The sequence below is a fragment of the Calidris pugnax genome, unplaced genomic scaffold, assembly GCF_001431845.1.
Source record: "Calidris pugnax isolate Ruff unplaced genomic scaffold, ASM143184v1 scaffold17, whole genome shotgun sequence".
NCBI classification, from domain to species: domain Eukaryota; kingdom Metazoa; phylum Chordata; class Aves; order Charadriiformes; family Scolopacidae; genus Calidris; species Calidris pugnax.
This window is the reverse complement of record NW_015090794.1, coordinates 5510458-5534930: the sequence shown is the minus strand read 5'-3', so window position 1 is coordinate 5534930 and position 24473 is coordinate 5510458. Positions and strand designations below refer to the sequence as shown.

The 24473-nt window shown below is 38.5% G+C and overlaps 1 protein-coding gene across 2 annotated transcripts in view; it reads left to right on the top strand.

Moving 5' to 3' along the window:
- The first annotated feature begins 907 nt into the window (after positions 1-907).
- Positions 908-24473, top strand: part of LOC106884901 (chromosome unknown open reading frame, human C16orf62) — a 53327-nt gene continuing 29761 nt past the window's right edge. Inside the window, exons 1-21 of one of the 2 annotated variants that reach the window (XM_014936651.1) lie at positions 908-929; positions 4632-4731; positions 5688-5855; positions 6191-6313; positions 6664-6688; positions 7712-7788; positions 9278-9406; positions 12200-12284; positions 13285-13344; positions 15283-15379; positions 15791-15838; positions 16944-17037; positions 17365-17442; positions 17701-17823; positions 18535-18581; positions 20737-20848; positions 21054-21170; positions 21511-21564; positions 21986-22066; positions 22894-22956; positions 24004-24089. In XM_014936651.1, the coding sequence (XP_014792137.1) occupies positions 913-929; positions 4632-4731; positions 5688-5855; positions 6191-6313; positions 6664-6688; positions 7712-7788; positions 9278-9406; positions 12200-12284; positions 13285-13344; positions 15283-15379; positions 15791-15838; positions 16944-17037; positions 17365-17442; positions 17701-17823; positions 18535-18581; positions 20737-20848; positions 21054-21170; positions 21511-21564; positions 21986-22066; positions 22894-22956; positions 24004-24089 (1784 nt within the window). In that variant the 5' untranslated portion in view covers positions 908-912. Of the gene's footprint in view, positions 930-4631; positions 4732-5687; positions 5856-6190; positions 6314-6663; positions 6689-7711; positions 7789-9277; positions 9407-12199; positions 12285-13284; positions 13345-15282; positions 15380-15790; positions 15839-16943; positions 17038-17364; positions 17443-17700; positions 17824-18534; positions 18582-20736; positions 20849-21053; positions 21171-21510; positions 21565-21985; positions 22067-22893; positions 22957-24003; positions 24090-24473 lie in introns of those variants that run through there. The other variant, XM_014936652.1, reaches the window with a different exon arrangement.

Below are 24473 nucleotides of genomic sequence, written 5' to 3'. Positions count from 1 at the left end.
GCTGTGGTTCTTCAGGATTTCAGACATAACACAGAAAATCCCTGACGTGGCTTCCTGCCACCCAGCAGCCATCCCCGCTCTCTTTTGGTTCCCAGCCTTCCTTAAGGGTGGAAAACAACTAGAAAGGGAAAATTTACAGTGAGGAGAGTGATTTGCGTGGCAGGTGACAGAATGTGCTGTTGACATAACAGCGCTAAAGATTGATGTTTTATGTGCTGTGATTGTTAGCATAGGCAATATATTGATGTAAAAATAGGTTTAGCTGAAGTGTTAGTATAAGGGAATGCTTACCTTGTTTGGGTTTCACATCTAAACCACTTTGACTTCACGCATGCTTCCGGTACATGTCATAAAACATCAAAGCACAAGGCTTTTTTTCCTTTTTTTTTTTTTAACTTCCACAAGGCCTTTCTCTTGATAAGTGCCAGAATTTGTTTTTGTACTTGATGTCTTGTATTTATACATATTTATCTTTTTATTTTGTGTGGAATTGTAATATCATTATAAAAGTGTATTTATTTTTGTACTTTTATTTCATTCTCACCAGTCTTGCTTTTTACTTAAGACATACTGCACAATAAACTTTTAAATCTTTGAAAAGAGCTGCCTTTCCTTCATTTTTCCGGCTTGAAAGATCACTTGATGCAACATCAGGAAAAGGCAAGCCCTGTGGTGCGAGGCCTCACACCTCACCGATGTTCTTAAGGAGGCCCTTTTGCCGTGTCCGTGCACAGTTCCGTGTATTCACACGAGGGACCCCCCAAGGCCCCGCACCGCCGCCGTCACGGCCCGCCATGGCAGCCAGTCCCCCCGCCGCCGCTCTGAGGCGAGTCCCTTCCCGCCGCGGGGCGGGGCGGGAAATGGCGGCGGAAGGCGCTGCCCGGCCGCGGCGTCATGTGACGGGGCGGCAAGATGGCTGCCGTCCTCTGGTGAGCTGCGGGTGGGCTGGCCGGGCGCTGTCTGGTCCTGTCCCGGGAGGGGGGCGCGCTCCCGCCGGCCCCTCAGGCGGCGCCGGGGGAGGCCGAGGCCGGGTAGCGAGTTCTGAGGGGGCTGCGGCTTCCTACGGCGGCGTGAGGGCGGCCGCCATCCCTGCTTCCCTCACAGATGAGGGCCGCCGCGCCGAGGCAGGAGCGGCTCGGGGGGCGCCCAGGCGCTTCGGGGGAGGTTCCCCGGCTGGGGGAAGACTCGCCGCCGGGGCTGTTCCCTGCGGGATATGGGGCCGCTCGGCCTGAGGGACTCGGCGGGCGGCGGGAGGGAGCCGGGGCGCTCGGCTTCGGCGGCTGTGGGGAAACATGAGGGCGGCGGGTCCCCGCGCCCCGCCGTGGGGTTATCCCCCGCCGGCTCAGCAAGGAGGTTCCTGCGGGACAGCCGGCCTTCGCCGCGGCCTGGCCCCGCTGGGGGTTCGATGCCGGGCGCCCTCCGTTCCCTGAGGGAAAGGCGCTCCCCCGCCGCGCCGGGCGGTGTCACTGCGGGCTGAAGGGGAAGGTTTCCTGGGGCGGATGGAGGTTTGGTAGCGGCGTTTGGCTCCTGTCGGTGGTCTTCCACAGGCCCTTCAGAGGTGGACGCGGTGTTGAAGGGCCGCAGAGTGAAGAGGCAGGGTGGACGTGAAGGCTTTCCGCAGGAGAACTTGGTGTACAGCTGAGGAACCTGCCCTGCGCAGGACATGGAATAATTTACAGTCGTATTTGTTATGGAAAGGAAGGGTAAAACAGGCTCTCTTTCTCTGACAGAGTAAAGGAAAATACCTTCAGAGTTTGTTTTTCTCCAAACTTGGCCTTGATTACAAACGAGCTAATTTTCAGTTTCTAGAAGGCTTGCTCTCCAAGGCTAATGTTCCATACATTCTATATATCACACTGAATATGTCTGGCCTCTGGGTTTTGATGTGGCTGATGGCTTATAGTCCTGAGCAAACTGGAAATGAAAGCTTAACGTGGAGTCAAGAAAAGTAACGTGCTGCAATTAAAGCCAATTAGAGCATTAGGTTGCCAAAAAGTTCCCCCCACATCTATATCGTTACACCGAAAGTCATCTCTCTCACTCTTTCGCATTATTACTGTGTGAGCAAACTTTTCTGTGTGGTAAAAAGTGGAAATTATTTGTGGATTTAGAAGTTTCATTGTTACTGAAACCAGCTGAGGTTTTAATAAAGAGAATATCAGAGCTACGCCTTTTAAAATCAACTCACCAGGGTATGAAATACTTTAAAATGTGAATTTCTATAGGGAAGGAAACTGAGTGCGTAGAGCAGCTCTCAAATATTAGTTGGATCTTGGAACTGTTGATACTTTGAGTGTGGAAATTTGGGTGGAATGTCTCAGTGTGGTCAGTGACCTTGCAGAAACAGAAAGGAATAAATGTGGCTGCAACTTTTGAATTTCTAGTGGTACCAAAATATGATGAAAAGCCAAGGATGGCAGTCCCGGGGCCCAGTGGTGGGGGTGCTGCCAAATAGATTTTTACGTAACACAGCAATGAGTGAGCTAATAACTAGCTCTGGTACTACTGATGCAGAAGTGGCTGTGGAGAAATAATGAAGCAGAGCAAAATGTTTTAATGCGTGTTTTTCTGTAATATGGTGTTTCTGTTGGGCAGAGGCCGTCTCTGTGCTGAACCTGGAGTGCGAGGGAGGCACCTGGGTGCATGGGGTGGGCTGGGCTGGGCCCTGGAGGAGCTTCAGTACGGTGGGGGTGAGGAGAAAGTACAGCCGTTTCCAGAAAAAAAGATGGTTTACCAGGAGGAGAGAAAAAGGTTGTCAGTCCAGCAGGTTGGAAGGCAGAGGGTGGTGGTGGTTGCAGTGACGCTGGGGAGTGTGAAGAGGCTAAACCCTGCTGTTAAAAGAGCACCTGCAGCAGGGCTTCATCCTGCAGTGTGTGCTGGGGGTGAAACCCTGGCTTGGCCTGAGTCTTATTTTTGTTTACTCTCGGAAGTTGGCTGCGCTGCCGTGGCCGAGATAGGAATGCTTAATCTGCTTTCCCTGGAGACTAAGTGGAACATAATGTCAGAGCGAGCTTGAACTTGTCCCCCCCCTTATTAGCTGTGTTACAATCTGTCTTATCACTTGAATAGCCAGATTGTAAATATACTTTTAAAAGACTTATTTGCAGAGTGAACAGCTCTTCCTCTTTCCCCCGTGTGTATGAGACACGGTACACTTGCCCAGCAATGCCTTACGTTATAATTAGAGTACAACTGATTTTGGCCGGGGAAGGGATGTGCCAAGTGTGAGCTGTGAGTGACACGTTTCTGTACTGCTAGTGTGGAGCTATCTGTAAAGGAGCAGTATGGAGATACTGGCACAACTGTAGCAGAGTAATAGAAATGTTATAATTGGGCAGTCAGACAGAGTTTGAAAGATCTTTCACCCAGATGGTAATTAAGTCATAGAGCAAGGAGAATCACTGAATCGTGGGACGATAGTAAATTAAAGAGACTATTCATGTATAAAAAAAAAGGAGCTGGAGATCAAGAAAACAAAAATAAGCACGTGGATTTGACTGGTACCGTGTGGTAACCATGATGACAGTTGTTCCAGGAAGCAGCTCTCCTATATTTTTTTTTTTAATTTGTATTTTCATTTCCTGGTTTAACCATTACTACTACTCCATACAATTAAAAGGAATTAATTTCATGTATTGATATGTTGTCAGAGATATTAGAAAGCATTTATAACTCTTAAGTCTCTTTTGAAATTGTCATCGAGTGCTAGATTTGACTGGTACCGTGTGGTAACCATGATGACAGTTGTTCCAGGAAGCAGCTCTCCTATATTTTTTTTTTTAATTTGTATTTTCATTTCCTGGTTTAACCATTACTACTACTCCATACAATTAAAAGGAATTAATTTCATGTATTGATATGTTGTCAGAGATATTAGAAAGCATTTATAACTCTTAAGTCTCTTTTGAAATTGTCATTGAGTGCTAGTCAGGGAAGTTTTAATTCCCCTTTTTTTTTGCCTTCCTACATATGATTGTCAAATGTGCTTTAGAAGCCTTTTTAAAATATAGATTTATATTTATATTTGAGCAATTAAAACCAGGATGAATGGTCTATTTTATAAAAGAGCAGTGTCTTTAAACCGTGATTGATAAATTAGTGTGTGTTACTGTTAGTTCCTAGTGGGAATGTTGTTTGATTCAAATACTTTTATTTATGTTCTTTTCTGGAATCAAATCTTTCTTTAATTAGACAGGGAGGCCATAGTTTTCACAGTTCTCTCTTAATATCAGGTTCAAAGTAGAGCTTGAAATACATATATTTTTGTGATTTATTTCACTTAATGACATACTTAATTTTCTTAGATGAAGCAAAGCTTTTATACAAGTGTTTAATATCTCCATCACCCTGTCACATGTACAAATCCTTGGTTAAATTGCCCTTTTGACGTACAGCGGAATGGAAGAAAAACCAGATGTAGAGGCAGATTACAGTTCAATGGCTGAAAGTAAAATTTCTTCAGTTTTAGTTTTATGTATCTCAGTAGAGAGAGAAATTTTGGTCTTTACATTGACTTGATTTTCAACATGCATTTCTTTTTGTAAATACGCTTACATCTATATAGATGTAGGATATATATCTCTGTAAGTATGTGATTATATATACACTTTCCTTTACTCTTGCTTTTTAAGGCATGCGAGATCAAGAAACTATGTTTCAGAATCTGAAGTGTGCAAACTGGAGTCCGTACCCTTGGATTTTGGCGATTACCATCCACTGAAACCCATTACGGTGAGTTTCTTTTTGTGCTTTTGGAAAGTGAATGTGAGTTAAAACTGATTGTGTTCCTCTTTTTACTTCTGTTCCTTTAAAACGAAAAGGCTTTGAAGTTGGTGGTGGTACTAGTGAAGTTGCTTTCTGTGTTAGTGGCCTGTTACTATAGAGGCATCAAGGTTTATTCTGTTTGTCCTTTACAGAAATGTGCTGGTGCTGTATTGTGTCAAAAACAGTCTCCTTCTGACAAATACAGCAATCCAACTTGTGGGTTTTCTTGGTAGCATTAAATGCTGAATAATAGATAAGTTTAAAATCAAATTGTTGCATTACAAATAACCTTCATAATTGCTTGATGTAAGATTTGTTTTTGGGTCAACTTCCAGTCAGCTGTATGCTTTAAAACATTTATCATTTCTTTAATGTATGAGAGGCTTTTAAAAACGTGGATGTACAAAAAAATCCAGCTTCAAAGAGATGATAGTCATGAGCTAATGAATGATAAATGGACAGCAGCTTCTGCTCAGGAAGGTCAGTAGGGAGATAGGACAGAGGCCTTAAGAATGGATTTAATGTTCCAGGCTTGGGTATCCTACAGGAAAAGTAAAGATGAGACTGGCAGAGGGAATCAAATAGCAAGAAAGAGGTTGGAGGAGAGGGAGAAAAGCAATAAAGTAGAGGAGGGGTACTAGAAAGAAGTTTAGGTTGGTTGTTCTTATAGTTCTGTAGACCTAGAATTGGAAGTGGGGGAACAAAAAAAGTGATGGAAATGCTATGGAAGAGTGCCTCCAGATTCAGGGGAAAAGGAGGTGCTTCAGTTTAAATTCTGATGCTCGTTCTAAAGAGTTTGTTTGGTTGGTCCTTGCTTTCATTGCAAAAGCAGAATTTGTGTAGAAGGTATTTTGATGATTTATTAAAGAAAACAGGGGTAAGAGAAGGCCTTTTGGTTTAACAGTTTTGAGCTTTTCTTTTAGGTTACTGAATCCAAGACCAAGAAAATGAACCGGAAAGGAAGTACTTCTTCTACCTCCTCTTCTTCTTCTAGTTCTATGATGGATCCATTGAGCAGTGTGTTGGATGGTACCGATCCCTTGTCCTTGTTTGCAGCAGCTGCGGATCCTGTGACCACTACTGCTGCCATGGTAACACTGGGACTTATCTTAACTAAGTAAAATGAAAAAAAACCTGACCAAAACAAAACTACAAAGCTAACTTTGGATAAAATGTATTTGTCTCACCAGCTGGGAGGTTAATGCAATTAGGAAATATGCTGTATTAATAGAATAATGTATTCTTTATTTACCTATATTAATCTGACTGATGTTGACATTTATTTAAATATGGATTATTTTTGTTTTGTTAATATTGTAACTTTTGGAAGGATCAGTTATCACATGAACCCTTCAGTTGACCTTGGTCAGGCTTCTTTTCTTTTTCCAGACTTGAGTTTAACGTTTGCATTTGTACTTCCTCATAGGATAGTACACGGAAGAAACGGGATAAAGACGACAGCTCAGCCGTAGGGAGTGACTTTGAACCATGGTCAAGCAAACGTGGTGACATCCTTGCTAGATACACAACAACAGAGAAGCTCTCCATTGTAAGTTGCAGCTGCTCTGCGATTGTTTATTTGTACTGGACATTTGGATTTAGGATGTTGCTGTTTTGTAATTATTTCATGAGTAAATACTGGTCCTCTAAATTTCAGTTTCAATGTTGTAGGAAGCTGTACCACAAGTTTTCACTTACAATGATTGTTTTGGAGCTGAGTCCAAAAGTGTTGGTAGTTATAAGTCATTGCTTTGTCTTTTTGTAACAATACAAATCTTCTGGTCTTATGTCTACTTCTAAACCGTTAGAGACTTAATTAGCAGTGTAATTATCTGTGCATTCTCGGAGTGCTAGCAAGTATATGTTTTCTGAAAGTCTGCTTTTTCTGCTTCTTCACAGAATCTGTACATGGGATCTGAAAAAGGTAAGCAGTTTCTTTAACAGTAACAGATTTGGCTTGAGGTAGGGTGCAGTGTCAGGTTTATGGTAAAAAAATAATTGAAATGTGTTTTCCCGATCTCCCCCATTCTGACGTATGGTTGGATTTGCGGGTTTTTTGTGAATAAGACTTATGATGCATTTTTCCTTAAAATAGTTATTGAAGACAAACCACCTTTTCTTGTATTCCTATAGGCTAATGAATTTGTGATTATGTGTTGTGGAAGGAAATGGAATTCACTGCCTTCCACTGCAGCTTAAAACTTTCTTCCACTTAAAGTGAGCAAGGGTGTTCTGAGGATCATGTTCATCAACATTTCTGCTTGCTGGAAGGGAAAGCAAACAAGTCCCTCGGGAACTTGTTCAGTTATTCTCTTTACATGAAAGCGAAATGATTTCAACTGTATGCTGAGTGTTCAAAAAAGAACCAAATGTTAAATATTTTACCATGTTTTCTAGCGAAGCAAATCTGGGCTAAGTAGTCATAGCTGATTGAAAAGTAAATCAGAATTTTTATGTATGAGTAAAAATGCAACATTCCAGCTTCTGCAAATGAAATACCTTTTTTGTAAGAGAACGGTCAAACACTGAAACAGGATGTCCAGGGAGAGTGTGACATCTCCATCCTTAGATATCATTAAATTGACTGGATATAACCCTGTGTAACCTATCAGAATTGGGCCAAATTTGAGGAGAGTTGGACACAGACCTCCGTAGGGCTTTTCTAAACTAAACTATCATTTGCTTCTACCCGGTGGTTCTTACCAGCAAAACTTGCAAGAAAATCCATTTATATTCTGTTTTGCTTATTTATCATTCCCTTTTCCAAGTGAACGACTTGTAGGTATGTTTACATGTGTCTCTTCAGGATTAGCCACCAAATGAATCAAACCTTCTGTCACGGAAGCTGACTAGTTGTCTGAGTCTGCCAAGCTCCTTGAGGTTTGTTTCCCTGTAGAAGTCCAAATGTTTAAATGTTAATGAAACTCAAACATATAATTCTTTATAGGAAAAGCTACAACAACTGGCTCAGCAGTTTCTGAAAAAGTGAGGACAAGGTTAGAGGAACTGGATGATCTGGAAGAGGTGAGAAAGTTTTCTGATTCTATTACATCACTGTTTTAAAAGTGAAATAAATCTGTGAAATAAAGTTCTTCTATGAAACCTTTCAAAAAGGTCCTGATCCTGCATGTGCTTATGCAGTATTTAAATAAATGTATACTTTCCATGGAATTTCTCTGGTAATTTTAATCTTTATTGTTACAGAATTCAGGTAGAATTACATTTTTTGTATCGCTAGAAATTGTGATTCGAAAATTCACCTGATCTACCAATGTTGATTTACCTTGGTACTGTGTACAGTCTGCAGCTGATATAAAGCTCAGTGGAGCCAATTAGTCTTAATATCTGATAATTTTGTTTACCCCTATTGCAAAAGCTGCGTACTGTCTACCTGAGCTTAAAGTTACATTTACATGCTTGATGGAAATGCTGAATACTCAAGTTACTTCTCAAACTGCAGCGTTTTGCTGGGCGAAGATGAGACGTTCCGTAATTTACTTTCCTAAAGCCTGGTTTTGCAGGGTACTTCTAGAGTTGCTTTGGGTAATGTTGTTTTGAAACCTCTGCCTCTTAACTAAGTTCAGGTTACCTGAGCCAGTGTAGTTCTGATAGTTGCGTATCACAAATAAAGGATTGGCTTCTTTTAGTAGAAAAATAAAGTACGCTTTATCATACAGAAACATGTAATCTTTTGGTGAAACTGTAACTGCATTTGCATTTTATCTCTTCATCTTTGCTTGTTTTGACTGCTGGTTGTTTCTAGAGTCTCAGATGTAATGAAATCTGTTCTGTAATGCAGCTTAATAAATAATCAAAACTAGTCCTGAAGGTAGTTTTGAATGTAACTCATACTTCTATTGAAGACTGTTCCAGAACCACCTTCTGATGTTTCTGAATGCATTTTTAATCACTTTGTTCCTGTGTCAGTTTGGTTATAAAGGTTAAACAATTATTTATCCTTCCATTGTTTCACTAGTTTATTTTTGATATGTAATCTTTTTATAAGGTCTTTAAGATCTCTGGGAAAACAAATCACAAGAATGCTCTGGTACTGACTGTGAAGTGAAGATTTTCTTACTTGGGGTGAACACAGCCAGATTTTTCTTGTTGTCAACAAATTTCTTAGGGTATTGCTGGCAAAAGGTTTAATTTCTGATGCCACTTCTACAAAGTTATATATATATATACATAATTATATATATGGATATATATGTGTGTTTGTATATATCCATATATATATGTATACACATAATTGTACCACTGAATTAGTCTGGCATTTCTGACCTCATAGACAACTTTCTTTGGGTACCAGCATGAATGACTCTTGAAAACCAAGGCAGTTGTGGTGCACTCCTGTGCCAAACACCTGCAATATTGATGCTGCAAAAATAAGAAGGGAAAATCATGGAATTCTGTATTAAGTTTTATGGGTTCACCCCCTGAGTTAACTCTATAATAACGGCACTCTCCTTCCTTCCTTCTCTTAATAAGTAGGCTTGTGTTTTCTTGCCAGGGGTCACAGAAGGAGCTGTTGAATTTGACTCAGCAGGATTACATGAACCGAATTGAAGAACTGAACCAGTCGTTAAAGGACGCTTGGTCCTCTGATCAGAAAGTAAAAGCTCTGAAAATAGTCATCCAGGTCAGTTTTATGGTTTTGTTCTGTACAGAACCAGTGTGTTTGGTGGTGTGGTTTGTCTGATTTCTTTCTTGGGAAAAGAAGGATTTTTATTATTTTTCTATTATTTTCTTCTGTTCTTCACTGAAACTCATTTCTTTGAGAGTTTTATGACTTCTGACAATGGTTGGAACTTCAATTTCATTCTTACGTATAGATTTGGAGTAGGGTATGTTGAATGGAATTCTAACTAAAGAGAGTGGCCAAATGACAGATGTGGAAATTTTACCTGTTTAAGGATAATTAGAATAAATAGCATGTAGTGACACCAACCCTCAAAAAACATGTGTTTCCTTTCCTTTCCTCTTCCCCATCTGGCCACTTGCTCCCTGCCCCAAATAATGCCAGAATGGCTTTTTGAATGTCAGTGTTTTTCCCATCCAAACTTGCTAAGGCAATTGAATAATCTTATTTAGGGCCATAGCAAGCTACAGAAAACAATTTCAGATTTTTTTAAGTGTGTGTATGTTTTTTGTTGTGGGTTTTTTTTTTAAAACTTGTCCATAGTCTTCCTCTGCTCATTTGGGACGATGGGCTTTGAGGACAGCAAGGGAAAACAGGACAATTAAGTGCTGTTTTGTTTGGCTTGGCCTTTAAAAAAGGCCAGAGGCTGAGTGCATCAGAGGACAGAAGAGATAATGACATCCTTAAAAGCTGTAAAACTGATGTAATGCTAATAGTCATCAAGTGGGGTTATATAAAGTCAGGATTTTCTTTTTTTTTGTCGGTCGTGCTCGATACTCTTGTGAAAACTGTTTACAGTAATTTCAGCTTAAATTGTGGTAAAGACAATAAAAGAAATTAAACGTAAGTGAAGTGAGATCAAAACATTATATGGGACCCCAGGTGACGAATGTTCTATTGTAATACTATGAAATCAGCACTATTACTTTTTTTAAAAAGTGATCCATATATAGCATTGTGAAGTGTGAATATTTTAGTGAAAGAGAATACAATATTAAAAGTCTTTGGATGAGAAGAAAAGAGAGATGGATGTACTGTATTTACAGTGCATTAATATGTGTGTATATATATAGTGTCTGACGTGCAGTGATTAATAGCTAAATATTAATACTTTCCTATGTTCTTTTACAAATGGTTTCACAAATCTACTTTTTTATCTACTTTTGTAATAAGGTAGTTTCTAAGATGTTCTTCCTCCTAGGAAAGTGGTATCAAAGTTGCCTACTTTTATGATTGATTTAAGAACTAATGATGCAATTACACAAGATCTTTCATTTGGACACTGAGGATGAGGCTGCCATTCTCTGTGTGAGAGTTTTACAGAGCTTGAAGTGCAGGGAGAGTTCTGGTTACTAAGGCAGGGTCTGAATGTACAGCACGTGAGTTCCTCAAGCACCTTTTTACAAGATACTTTACTTGTCAAGATGGAATAAGCTAAGCTACTTAGAGTAAGCTGAAGTAAGTTGATTATGTATGTGAGCTCTAAGAAAAGTGGTAATTAAGTGTTCATGGTTTGTGTAGGTCCTAAACAGCTGCTGAATTACCTTTCTTTGAAGGTGACTGACCACGCGGTAGGGAAGGTTCTGCTCTGGTTGTAAGATGTGAATGCTCTCGCCTGTTTTTCTGGTGCATTCTTAAGTTCCTCCTTGATGAATAAAGCAAAAAGATTAAACGTGGCCCTCACTTAAGCATGTTCAAACGTTAGGATTTTCTTGTTTGAACAAAGCCGTCTTGTGGGGAATGGGATTGCTTCCTGAATTTCTGGAATGGAATGAAAACTCTTTATTTATTCAATTGAACTTGAAGAACTGTCTCCTGATGAAGGAGAGAGAAGGGACAGAGATCACAGAGAATATTGTTCTTGTCAGCCCTAGAGACCAGAGAAGACTCATGGTCAAAGGCCACATTTGGCTCAAGGAGGGAGGAGGTGGATTTCTCTCTGCAGTCGGGTCATTTGCCCGTTTTCTTCAGGTGGAATTTGATTTTTTTGCGAACAGACTTTTGCCAAAGTTTTAAACTCCAGTTTAGTCTGCAGTTTTTGGACAGTCTTGGAAAACAAAGTACAGCTTAATTGAATATTTTAAAAACGTCTTGATTCTTCAATGTGTATTTTGAACTCATATCGTAAATGGACATGTTTCTACCTGGACTTAACATTCCACAATACTAGAACTAAGTTGCATGATATATTTTCAAATGTGACTTTGTACCAGCCATCATTATAGTGCAAAAGCCACGATCGTGTTGGGTGCCTGTGGGTGGTGATTGATTACAGATTCCTCCCTGGAGCTGACTGTGGATCACTGGCCTCTTTCCAGAATGTTTGAACTAGTTATGTGAGCCCTAGAGATGCGTTGAAAAGCTCATTAGCTAAACTTTTAAAATTTTTCTTACTTTAGTCTATATCAAATGTTGTGTTTGATGCTTAGAAAGATGGTGAGAAACTGAAAAATGCCCTTAAAGTTATTTTTAGAAAAGCAGTGCCTTTTTATGCTTCTTCTGGGAGAGAATTTGTCTTGTCTGAAGAAATGCACAGATCTGCATGGTCAGCTGAAATTCTGCATTGTAGATTAGCTTGAATAAAGGAAAAATACATCTGTGACAAGCTCTGCTGGAAATTAAGAATAACCTGAAAAAGTACAGAGAGTACCATGACGTGTCATGTTACAGGTTGTGCTTTTTGCTGGAAAGTTCATGTTGTAATTTTCATCTGTTCCAGCCTGTCTGGTGTAAAAACACAAGCTTGTGTTGTCCTCTAAAAATGTTTTTGTGGTTTTTTTTTTTTCCTTCTAGTGTTCTAAGCTTCTCTCAGATACAACAGTAATCCAGTTTTATCCAAGTAAATTTGTTTTGATAACAGATATCCTTGATACTTTTGGTAAGTATCTAATGTGCCAGACTTACTACACAATTGTTAATATGATGAAATTAATTTTTTGTAATGTTAGAAAGCATCAAAGTTATCCAAAAAATGCTGAAATGACTCAGTTTCACAGAGAGTCACGTGTCAATAACACGGAGTATTTCCAACATAAACATTTGGACACCAGGGGCATAAAGTGGTATAATTTTTCAAAAGCTCTTATGAGTGAAGTCTTTAAAATAAAAATATTTCATTTTGTAGTTCTGTGCTTCATGTATTAGTGAATATCTAGGGAAAAAACCTTGAGGAAAAAATCATGATCTCTGCATTTTGAAATTTAAAAGACACTGTCATTATTATGAAAATACTTTGGTTTTGGCAGCCTCTTCATATCTTATTGTATTTATATTTGAAGAATAGAAGTCAGAAAGTTTTCTTTAGCTGAATAGGGACTATGAAGTGATCAAAATGTAGTTACTGATTTTTTAATCTATTTTTTCTTTTTTAAATGAACCTTTAAATGAAATCGTCATTCACTTCATGTGATTCTCCTGGTGTTCTGCCATGTTATGGGAAAGATTTACAGCGGCATTCAAAGTTGCAGGGTATTTTGATGTTTAGCAGGATACGCTGTGACATAGGCCCAATTGTTTTTTTCAGATCTTGCTTCCTCTTTGTTCTCTTTCCTACTTACTGAAAGTTGCTGAAGATTGCATAACACCCAAACCCAGCAGAGACAGGACGCCAGCTGGCCTTTCCTGGCCTGGGAGAAACCTGACCTGTGTGCTACCTCTGTGCTGAAGGAGCCAGAGACTTCTTTTATTTATTTCTTTTTTTTTTTTTATGGTGTGTAAAGTGCTAATTCCAGCCTCAGTAGAGGGCAGCATTATGTTAGTGATCTAGGAAGGTTTTCTAGCTGAGAGCTATGCATGTTAAAGAGGGAACCTGTGTATCAACATTTTGTGTTTTACAGTTACTCATGAATGTCTTTTAATTTTCCTTTTTTTTAAAACAGGGAAACTAGTGTATGAAAGAATTCTGTCAATGTGCGTGGAGAATCGTGTCTCTTTGCCAGGTAACTTTGTTTCTGCTGTGCTTCTGGAAAAATCATGTCTGAACTAATTGGAGAAAGGTTAAATAGAACCCATGCTACTTTATATCCAAGGAAAAAGGTTCTGATTTGAATCTAGTAACTTTTAGTTTTTAACAGAGTAAAATCCATTGCTTATAGCTTTCACTGTTCACAGTGTTTTTGCAAGTTTACATTTTAACTGTGGAGAATATACAGATGAAGCTGAGAGCATCGGTGTTTGGTAAATAGATGGTTTTGTTGCTATGCTGGAAACTGTTGATAGTTTTGCTTTGATGAGGGGAAGACTCCTGGCAGGAGGAGCAGGCTGTCAGTATGATCTTTCTAACTTGGGCCCTTTTTATTTTTTCAGTTGAAGTTCTAACGCAATGTAAAAGCAAAACTTGACATTTAAGGTACAAATGTATATGGAAGTATACATTCTTTTGGAAGGCAATGAAACATCCCATTGAATATGGGCTTTTCCTTGCAATTCCCAGTGTATTAAGAGCATGTCCTTAAAACATGAAACATTCTTACTCTGTAGTTGAGACTGCAGCAGTACCATTAAGTTACAGTTAAATCCATAGGATTTGAGCCAGAAGCCTGGAACCAGCAAATATTTAAATTTGAAATAAACTTACAGAAAATACTTAGAATAAATTTGGTTGTTGCTGCTCTGATAAACTGATCTTGTAAACATCAGTGATGACAGACAGTTCCTGTAGCGTGTCACGATGACTGGACACGTTACCCCTGTTCTGGAGAGAGGAGTTTGTGCTGCAGCTCCTGAGCTGCTGGGGACATTGCTGGTGGGAACTGCCCCGTCAGCTCTGACGGTGGGAGGGAGAGGAAAACGTGCTGTGCTTGCTGTGCACGGCAGGGTGAGCCCAGCCTCCCTGCTCCCCCCGTGGGAACCAAGTGAAACAACGTTGGACAAGAACTCTCATGGTCTTAGATGAGAGACAACGTCATCCCGTACTCAGTCACCATCTAGTGTGTGGCTTCTCTAGTCTGGGAAGTGGGAAACTTTTGTGGAAAGAGGAACTTCTTACCTTCACAGGGCAGGGATGGGAGAGCACTGATATTTTAAAAGTGTTTCACAAGGAGTTTGTAGGCGGACGTTCACAGCAGAAGCTGCTTGTGTAGCTTTATGACTGAGAGAAGAGGGACCCATCCTTCCCAAGCACCTTGCCTCAGACCTGGGGAGATCCTGAGAAGCCTGTTTTTGCCTTCTGTTCCAGGCAGTCTAAAGAAAGGAGGCAGTTAGCCCTGCAACTGCACGCCCGCCTGAGCGGAGCTCTGTCACCATAACCCATCTGTTCCACCCTGGGGTGGCAGCTTTTTCCTGCTGGCAGCTGACACAAATAGTCCTAGAGCTCATGAGGAGAGAACTACGCTGCACTGTTAGGTGTTTAGAGTACAAAAACAAATGTTCTGTCAGTGTTTAATATTTCCTACTTCTGCAATATGGTTTTAAATAATATTCTTTAAAAATTACATTAGCTTTTTAAAGTAAACAATTTGAGTGCTTAAATCTCTTTTGTACGTATGCATGTTACAGATTTATATAGATGTATTTGTTATGGATTCCCTATTTTTAAAAATTTATTTATTTTTTAAAATTTTTACATTTTCTGCTTTTGGGGGGAGGCAGAGGTTAGATTTCCAAGCAGCAGATCTGAGATTAGCTTTGAGTGCCCGACTTCAGCTTCTGAAATGTGACTTAATGCAAGTCAGAAGCTCTAGTTACCTCTTCTCACTCTCTGTGTACTCAGCTCTTACTGCTGCGAGAGAGAGATGAGAATCAAACACAATGCCTCTTTATTATGGTGAGCCTAATTTGTTGCTGAAAGGAGAGGGAATACAATTTTAAACCTAGAATGAAAAGTAACTTCTCTCCAGGAAAAATGTAACTATGTCTGGCTTGTTTTTTCTCCCCAGATAATTTTTCTCCAGAGAGTGTAAACGATACCGCTAAAGAAACTTGCTTAAACTGGTTTTTCAAGATTGCTTCAATCAGAGAACTCATTCCCAGATTGTATCCTTGTCAAGTGAGACTCTCAGAGTGTGCTTGCAGGTTTTTTGCAGACTTTTCAAAAAATAAACATGCTTGTTTCAATAAAACCTACAGCTATCTGATGTTTATACTGAGATTGTTTTATTTGTTTCACATTGTATGTTTTAAATTTGAGTCATGTTTCATAGTAAACTGAATGCTGAATTACTGGCTACGAGCAGCATGGGAGTGATAAAGTAGAGCTGATGTGTGAAAACTTGGGAAACAATGGAAATATTGTAGATAGATAGTAAAAATCCACAAGGTGTAGTGAGATTAATTACAGAAGGCCTTGAAAAAGTTTGTTCAGTATGTATTTGGTGTATAAGTTTGGTTTTGCGGTTTTAAATGCCACGCATCTTAGTTTTGTTCCTTAACTTGGCTTCATTTTAGTTACGTGGAAGCAGCAATACTGAAGTGCAATAAGTTCCTATCCAAAACGTAAGAGTAAATGTTAAGCGTGGGAAAGAAGTGAGTGGGCAGTTTATAAGCTAATTTAGGGGGTTAAGCATGCAAGTACCAATTAATGGTAGACAGAGTCTTAATAGGTCTGAGGAAGAGCAGTACTGAGGAGCTTTGGAGTTTTTGGTGAGAATGCCATGGAATAAATTCAAGGTGAACTGTGGTATGGTTTAGAATACAATAGTGCTTGCAGTTTTGGAATATGCATGTAATTATGACCTAAGCTGTTTGCAAATTAAAGACCAGTGGCTTCAGATGGTGGAGGGGGAAGCAAGATTGTTAAGATGAAGTGTGTGGCAAAAACACAGGATAAAAAGCTGGAAGGAAGATATTGATGTCTTGTCTTGCTAGAGACAGAGTTGCAGAAACAATTTAGGAGCAATGAACCATTATCTATTGCAGATCTTGGTATAAGCTTCATATGTTTCCAAACAGTGTCAGTTGCTGAGCTGAAAATCATGTAATCCTCTTTTTTCAGTTATATTTTGAAATGAATGTTGTAAGCCAAATTGCTACTATAGTGACAACTTCATTATCCCTAAAAAGCAGTTATTTTACTGGAATTGATGGGCCTGTTCTCCAGGCACTGGTACAACTTTGTCAAAAAGGACCTGTGGGAAAATGAGACATACAGGGAGTTCTGCCAGTTCTGTTCCAGTACTTTCTTCACATTGAATTACAGCCCTTCTACAGCTCTGCTGTTCCTCCAAACTCTAGAGGAGTTCTTTAGTTGTGCTTGTCTTTTACGAGCCAAGCATCCAATCTAGTTGTCTGCACTACTCCTAATGGCAAAGGCTGCAATTTGAATATCGGATGTATGTTTCTATACACAAAAAAGCTACATCTGAAATAAAATTTTATGGCCTAATGGCAAAGGCTGCAATTTGAATATCGGAAATATGTTACACAAAAAAAGTTACATCTGAAATAAAATTTTATGCTAATATGCTTCATCTTTGGCAGATGTTTCTATAACTCACACTCAAATGTCAGTCTACAAGGCAGCTTCTGAAGTTATCAGTAGGTAATATAATTCTGGTATTGATTGTTAAATCTCATTTTCATTTCTGAAAAATCTTAACAGGGGGATTTCGGAATGTCTCCCACGGTTAACATCTATGATTAGAGGAATTGGAGACCCACTGGTTGCAGTCTATGCGAGAGCATACCTTTGCAGGGTAGGCTATCATTTAACACTTCAGTTCTGTATCAAGGATTTACTGCAGCTAGCTCTGCCGCTAAATGAAAATTTCTTTAACTACTGTTTTTATCTGAAGAGGTCAGCAGCCTGTCTTTTCCTCCTAACAAATCAAAAAATAAAATGTCTCTTTTGTTTCAATAATGGGGAATCTTTCTTTAAGTGTTTTATAATCAGCAAAAATAATTGTATGTGCTGCTGATGCCAATTTTTCATCTTTGCATAGGACAAAATGTTAGGGACCGAAGTGGAAGGAGAATTGTAGGTGATAGAGGCAGATGAAATCTTTCTCTTTCTTTTAATACAGGTTGGTATGGAAGTGGCACCACAACTCAAAGAAAGCCTTAACAAAAATTTCTTTGACTTTCTTCTAACATTTAAACAAGTAAGCAAATAAAATTTTTATTTACAAAACCACATATCACTTAGCCAAACTACTGCATACTTTTTAAAAATCTTTAATAATATATGCTTTGAGTGTGATAGTTTTTTCCCAACATTCAAGGAATGCTTTAGAATATCTGTGTATCTTTGTGGTCTTGTCTGTTGTCGTTTCTGTTCATACACAAGCTTTGTCCTGTTTTTCATAGCTCCTATTAAATACCTTTTCCCAGCAGCATGTTATTGCCTTTTATTTCAACAGATTCATGGGGATACGGTTCAGAATCAGCTGGTAGTACAGTGTGTGGAGATTCCTTTGTATTTGACTCTATATTCTCCTGCTATAGACTGGATTTTACAGTGTATTGCATACCGTGCTCCTGAGGTAAGTAGGCGTGGTAATGCTTGACACTTAAAGGAGATGTTGGGGTGAAAAGTTAATTTTGCCTGGTAAAAAAACCTCCGAGTCAGTACTTACATGAGTGTGAAAGCAAGTATAAAGAGCCTAGATATGACTGCTTGTTTCTCTCTTCTACACAGGAAGAACATTCATTTCCACAAAGCTCAAATTAGACCACTTTAAATTCACAGACAGTATTCCTGTTTGTTTCTTGTTGTCCTTTAGCTCATTTAATCTTTTATTTCCTGAATTCATTAGTTTCTTCTGTCATACAGATATAAACATGATTTGAGTAAACTGTAGCTTTGTAATTACTTACCATAGTCAACAGGCTATTTTAATCTCCGTCAGTCTGTTTTGCATTCTGTGGCAAAGAGTTGGTAATCTTCACCTCTTCTGCCAGAGGTAATTGACCTTGGTGGCAAATAGCAATTGAGAAATGGCTGAAGGATTGTAAATTTGACTTTCATAAAACAGCCTTTTTGATTAAAATGTCACTGTAGCTATTCCAGTAGGTGTCTTTTATCTTGTACTACACCATTGTTTTCTTGTGTTGTAAATACAGGATAAGACAGGATTATTGGAATGTATTGGGTAGGTAATTAAAACAGCTTTTAGTAGACTTTGCCACAGTAATTAAAGCTGAATTTATTTGCAGAGTCTCTACTCACTAATTTTTATAAGTAATTCTTCCAGGTTCTGCTTACTGAGATGATGGAGAGATGCAAAAAATTGGGGAACAAGTAAGTATTGCACAACATAGAAGACATGAATCCATAATTTGTACCCGTGAGTCCCTGTAATAAAATTCTCCCTCTCCCTTCGAAAACACTTTTTGGATGCATAGTATAGCTTTTGTTCTCCCAGGAGCTTGCTAAATCATGATTATGAGCATCTATTTTCCAGAGATGAATTCTAAAATATGGTAGATTACTTGTAGAGCAAAAGTTAAATTAATTTAACTTGGTTGCTGCATTTTGGCTCCTAAGCCAAAGTTTAGGACATGTAATGTGTTCTCCATCAGCTGTGTCTCTGGTCCATGGTTGTGCTTGATTTTTCTCTGTTTTCCTCCCCTTCCCCCTCACCTCCACTGGCTACAGTCAGCCCAGACATGCATTTTGCAAGGGAATTTGTAAAGCAGCTGACAACCTTTGAAAGATGGTAATATTTAGGTGACTGCTTTTTTCAACATCAAAATTAGTATCTCAAATGTCTCCTAGAAATCTGTGTGCAGGCTAATCACCTTCAGTGAGTAGTTCAGGAAGATGGTCTGAAAGTTTTGGATGTACTTTCTGAGCTTTGTGAATGCAATTTGGTCTGCTGCTGAGCTCATCTCAGTTCATTTCTTGGGTAGGTAGCCTGGCTTCTGTGAAAGTTTTCAGCTACCTATTTTTTCCTGATGTGCTTTGCACAGTCCAGTACTGCAGTGGCTGAGGAACTGAAATAACGTTAATCATTTAAATGAGGAATGCCAGCATTCACATGCTGTTACTGAGCTAAGAAGCATGGGGAAAGTGTGATTTTAAAAATACGGTGTGAAGATACTATTGTATCGGAGTGTATAATACAGGTAAAAAGAACCCACGTACTCTGCTGGATTAATTATTTTGTGTAGGTGTTGATTTGTTTTGTGGAACTTAATCTTAAATCACCTTTTAGCATTTCTAAGAAAACAGGTTAGGTGCCTTCTCTTTGTGCCTGTTTGCTCTTTCAAGGAAGGACAAAATAATGAGTGTAATGGGGGGGGTGTTAAAGAAATGTTTTGGGGAATGTTTTATTGGGAATCTGAATAATCCCTTTTAGATGATGTATAAAGCACAGTAGTTTCTTTTACAGTGGAGTTCTGTGGTTTTATGTGTTCTCATGACTGTCAAAATATTACAAAGCAAGAGGCATCAGTATATAAATCTTTAATCTCTGTATTTTCCATGAACTATGTTGCAACCATCTAAGTGAAAAGTGACAGCCTGCTTCTCTGTGTGGCAAAGTAATCTAGTGAACTGGAAGTACTTGTCTAATGATAAAATGCAAATTCCAGTCAAATTGCAATGGGACCACTAATACTCAGTCAGAAACCCAGAGGATGCTGGGCTATTTTAAGCATTCTGTAGAATTTCCCTCAAGGTAAACTGCTCCATGTTCAGTCTGTCTGTTTCAGACTAGTGGAGGACGCAGTGGCACACGAGGCAGCTTCTCTTCTAACTCATGGCTGTGTTTGCCCAAAGGAATTGCCTTTTGAATGATGCTAGATTTTGTTTCTTAGGTTTGCATAAAAGTATCAGTAAACTGGGTTTTACATTAATGCAATGACTTCAACATTCCATTGGTAACTTTGGCTGGATAGTAATACATACACAGGTCTAAATGATTAATCATAAATATCTAAATATGTCATTGCCAGTTATTGTATGATAATGACTGGATTTATTTTTATCTTAACAACGCAGCTGCTAGAAATCTGACTTTTGTAACACATATGTATTTTAATTCAGTGAGAAAAAACTTCAATAGAGATTTGGCCTGCCAAAGTAGACTTCTGAACTGTACTTAAAAAGAGAGAGTAAGTTGCTAAATGTGTCAACTACTGCTGGTTTACTTGATCTTTCTAGGAAACTTCTAGTAAAACTGACTTAAAACTGCGTGGAAAAAGTATTCTACAGGCTGGGTTACCTTTCCCTTGTCTGATGGTTTAATGTTTTCTTGTTTTGCTTATGCACTATTACTCCTCATCAACGCAAGCTCGGTTTGTGAGGGTTTTTTCCTCCTTCTTCCCTTATTTAAATTTAGAATAGATACTGGACAATTGTTAGACTAAGAAGTTTAGATTAATATAAATTAAAGGACAACAAAATTTTAGTTGATGCTGAGCTGTTTTGATTTGTGTTATGTTGATTGCAGTGCTTTGCTGTTGAATTCAGTAATGTCAGCGTTCAGAGCAGAGTTTATTGCTGCAAGGTCTATGGACTTCATTGGCATGATTAAAGAGTGTGATGAATCTGGATTCCCAAAGGTAACTTTTTGTATGTAATTTGTAAGAATTCTGGTTGGTTGTCCAACAAAGTTCTTTATACTCTTAGTTGCCTACAATACGTGCACATCCCTTAAATAAAAGGCGATTTGATCCAAAAAATCTTTCTGCACAGTGTACCTGCTAGATAGTGTTGGACAGACACTCATCTTCTGCTTTTAATTTAGAATTTCTCATTAACTTTCAGCATCTCCTCTTTCGCTCCTTGGGGTTAAACTTGGCATTGGCTGATCCTCCTGAAAATGATCGCCTTCAAATATTAAATGAAGCCTGGAAGGTTATAACAAAGCTGAAGAACCCACAGGTGAGTTATTGTCCATTCCATTTCCCTAGTGAATCTGTGTTTAAGGGCAAAACTGTAGCCGTTGTTCAGTAGGCATATGCTTAGCATAACATAATTTACTTTTTCTAGATACACACAGTTGCCAAAAAATATGATACCTAACAGTATCTTTATATGATCCCTGCTTTTCTGAGCTCTACTTACATACATAAGCAACTTTTGAGGTTTATCATTAATGCTAGATCTTTGGGTCTGCATGAATCATACCTCAGGAGTTATTCTTTTAAGTGTATTTTTTTGTGGGTGTATTTCTTATAATCTTCTGTAAATATTGGTAATCACAAGACACATGTATTTCTAGGATTATATCAACTGTGCTGAAGTGTGGGTGGAATACACGTGCAGACATTTTACGGTATGTGAAAGTTACTTTATTTCCTTTGAAGGTTTTCTGATACAGATGATGTCGCTATATTAGCAGTTTTATTAAAAATGGAAAAACTATGACTATTCAATATAAGTGTGTTGGACTTCAGTAGTGAATGAAAAAATGTATTTCCTTTCATGACAGATGAATAGGGACAAAAGATGCAGATTTGAAGGAGTCTCCACCACTTCCCAGCACTGCAGATTTCTTATCCTTTTATTTTAATGGCAGATGGACCAATTTAAGTAAGGATTTACTGGAGCTATGGCTGAAGTTCCTGGCTTAACTAGGGCTCCATAGAAAGCGGATGCTTTGGCAATGGAAATAAATTATCCAACTGGTTTCCAGTGACTTGATTTATGTGCAGATTTCATTACTGTATTTTGTAACCTCATTTTTTGCTATACAGAAGCGAGAGGTCAATACAGTTTTGGCTGATGTTATCAAACACATGACTCCTGATCGGGCATTTGAAGATGCTTACCCACAGGTAAAGAACTTATTTTGTGAATTCTGTAAGAATCTGATGCGCATTTTCTTAGATAAAGTTAATTCTTAAACATTGCTATGTCTCTTTCAGTAAAATAATTATTTTTAAACACTTTGCTATAATTTGGGAAGCCTTTTGGAACGGTATAATGCTGTGACTTGTTCCTCCTGTTTTCTCTGCACATCAATCTTTCAGTCCAGCAAAATGCCAAACCAGAATGATTTATGTATTTAGAATTAGCCAATAGTTAACTCCTACATCAACAGCGGTATTCTGCTGAAGAAAATTAGCAATCATGGCAGGCTGTTTAAATAGAATTAAACCATAAAATAATCCATCTCTACTTGACATTCTTAAGGCTTCAGTGAATTATTGTGTCCAGTTCTTGAGACTCCATGCCAGTTGAGAGATGGAATTGTTAAAGTGGTTCTAAAGAAGGTTTCTGTGGTTACATAAAGTGCCTATAAGAAGATTTGACAAACTGGTTTGGGTTTTTTTTGTTTGTTTTAGTCTAGAGAGCTGGAGGATGTGTAGACTATAAATCGGAAAAATCTGCCTAACTATAAAAAATAAAGAACAAATAGAGCCTGGGCATGCTGGTCAGCCTCTGTTCATATGAGTTCTGAAGAGCATGTTGGAAAAACATCTGTTGGGAACAGTAGAGCTGTAGTTGATCCTGCTTTGGGGAAAGAAATTACGTCGATGAATGCTTGAAGTGTCTTCCAGCCCAGTTTTCTATGAATAACTAGAGAATAATCTCTGATGTGGATAGTCTTAATTTAATTTGTATTACAATAATTTCCCCCCCTCTTTTTTTTTTCCTTTAGCTGCAGTCAATTATTCAGAAAGTGATTACCTATATCCATGACTTCTCTCTGCTTTTTTCAGTGGTAAGTGATACTCTGTTTAATAAAATTTCAGGAAGAACTATTTTGCAGTGTTTCTGCAAGCAAATTTACCTGACTTGGATATTTAGATTGTTTGCAAGCTCACATAGTGAGAGGATGTTTTTTCAAGTAGATAGGTGCAGAAACATGTTGAAAGCTCTCTGCTGCTTACTATTTAAATTTTTGTTATTCTAACTCCAATTTTCCATACTCTTTCTTCTTAGGCTGTTAGATCCTCTAAGTTTGTTTGTCACTATGGCATAAGTGACAATCAGTGGAAGATAAAATACTATTTACTTGTGTATGTGTTTGTGTAAGTGCTGGTAGCCATTTCTATGTTATGATACATACTTCACATGCTTTATCATAGGGCTTAGGTTTAGCGTTGAAACAAAGTGAAACTTAGAGAGGTCAGAGACTGTGTAGGAGGGAGAAAAAGGAAGAAAGAGGTGTCAAAGTACTGAAACCAGTTGAAGAGTAAAATTCAAGAGTGATCCTGTGGATTTGGAGTCAAGTCTTGTTCACAGATTGCTCAGATAATTCTGAAAAACTTGGTCTTGTGCTAAGATGATACAGAAGCTAAGTATTTCAGTACCTTAACCTAAACCCTTATCTTTGAAGACAATTTGAATGACTTGGACCTTCATAAGTTGCCCTGAATACATGCAAAATGGTTGCTGGCTTGTGGACTGTTTTCATTGGTTTTAATATCCTACCTTTTGTTCCCACCAATGTCCGAATTTATCATGATCTTAAGCTGTTTCAAGCATAAGATTGCTTTTAAAAATTTTACAATATTTTGCAAACAGTTCTGTGTTTTGTGTTTTATCCTGGGTCTCTGGAATCAGTGAATTAATAGACCTCTCAGCCATCGGTGCTTTTCCATTTTGTCCACTCTTCCATTCTTCAGGATGAATTACTTTCTTCAAAAATATTAACATAATTTTAACGAAACCAGCTGTGATTATAAACTTATCCAAAGTATTTATTGTTTTACTGTGTAGTTTGTGAAATAGCTATTTTTACTTTTTTATACATTTGTACTTTCAGGAGAAATTCTTGCCATTTCTGGATATGTTCCAGAAGGAAAATGTGAGAGTGGAGGTTTGCAAGTGCATCATGGAATCTTTTATTAAGTAAGTGGAGAATATTCAGATTAAATGCACTCTGGGGGATCTGGGGAATGGAGTGAAAGATTGCTGGGGAAGATGAGTCAGTATATAGGCCACTTAGCTTGTGAAGGTATTCCAGGCTATGGGGAAAAAAATCGAAAATGTGTTAATTTTCTTAATCCTTTGATTGACTGTTTAACTGTTCAGAAAGCTTAAATGGAAATAATCATATTGATGCTGACTTGCTGTGAATTATCAGAATAGTTTTCTCTGAGCTTTTTAAAATTTATGTTGCCTCATTTGGTTTATGAAATTTGTATTCCAGCTGATGTGACAGCACAGAACTGTTACCTTGGTACAATGGAGGAAGAGAGACAGTCTGTTGTTACAGGCTCCATTATGTAGAAA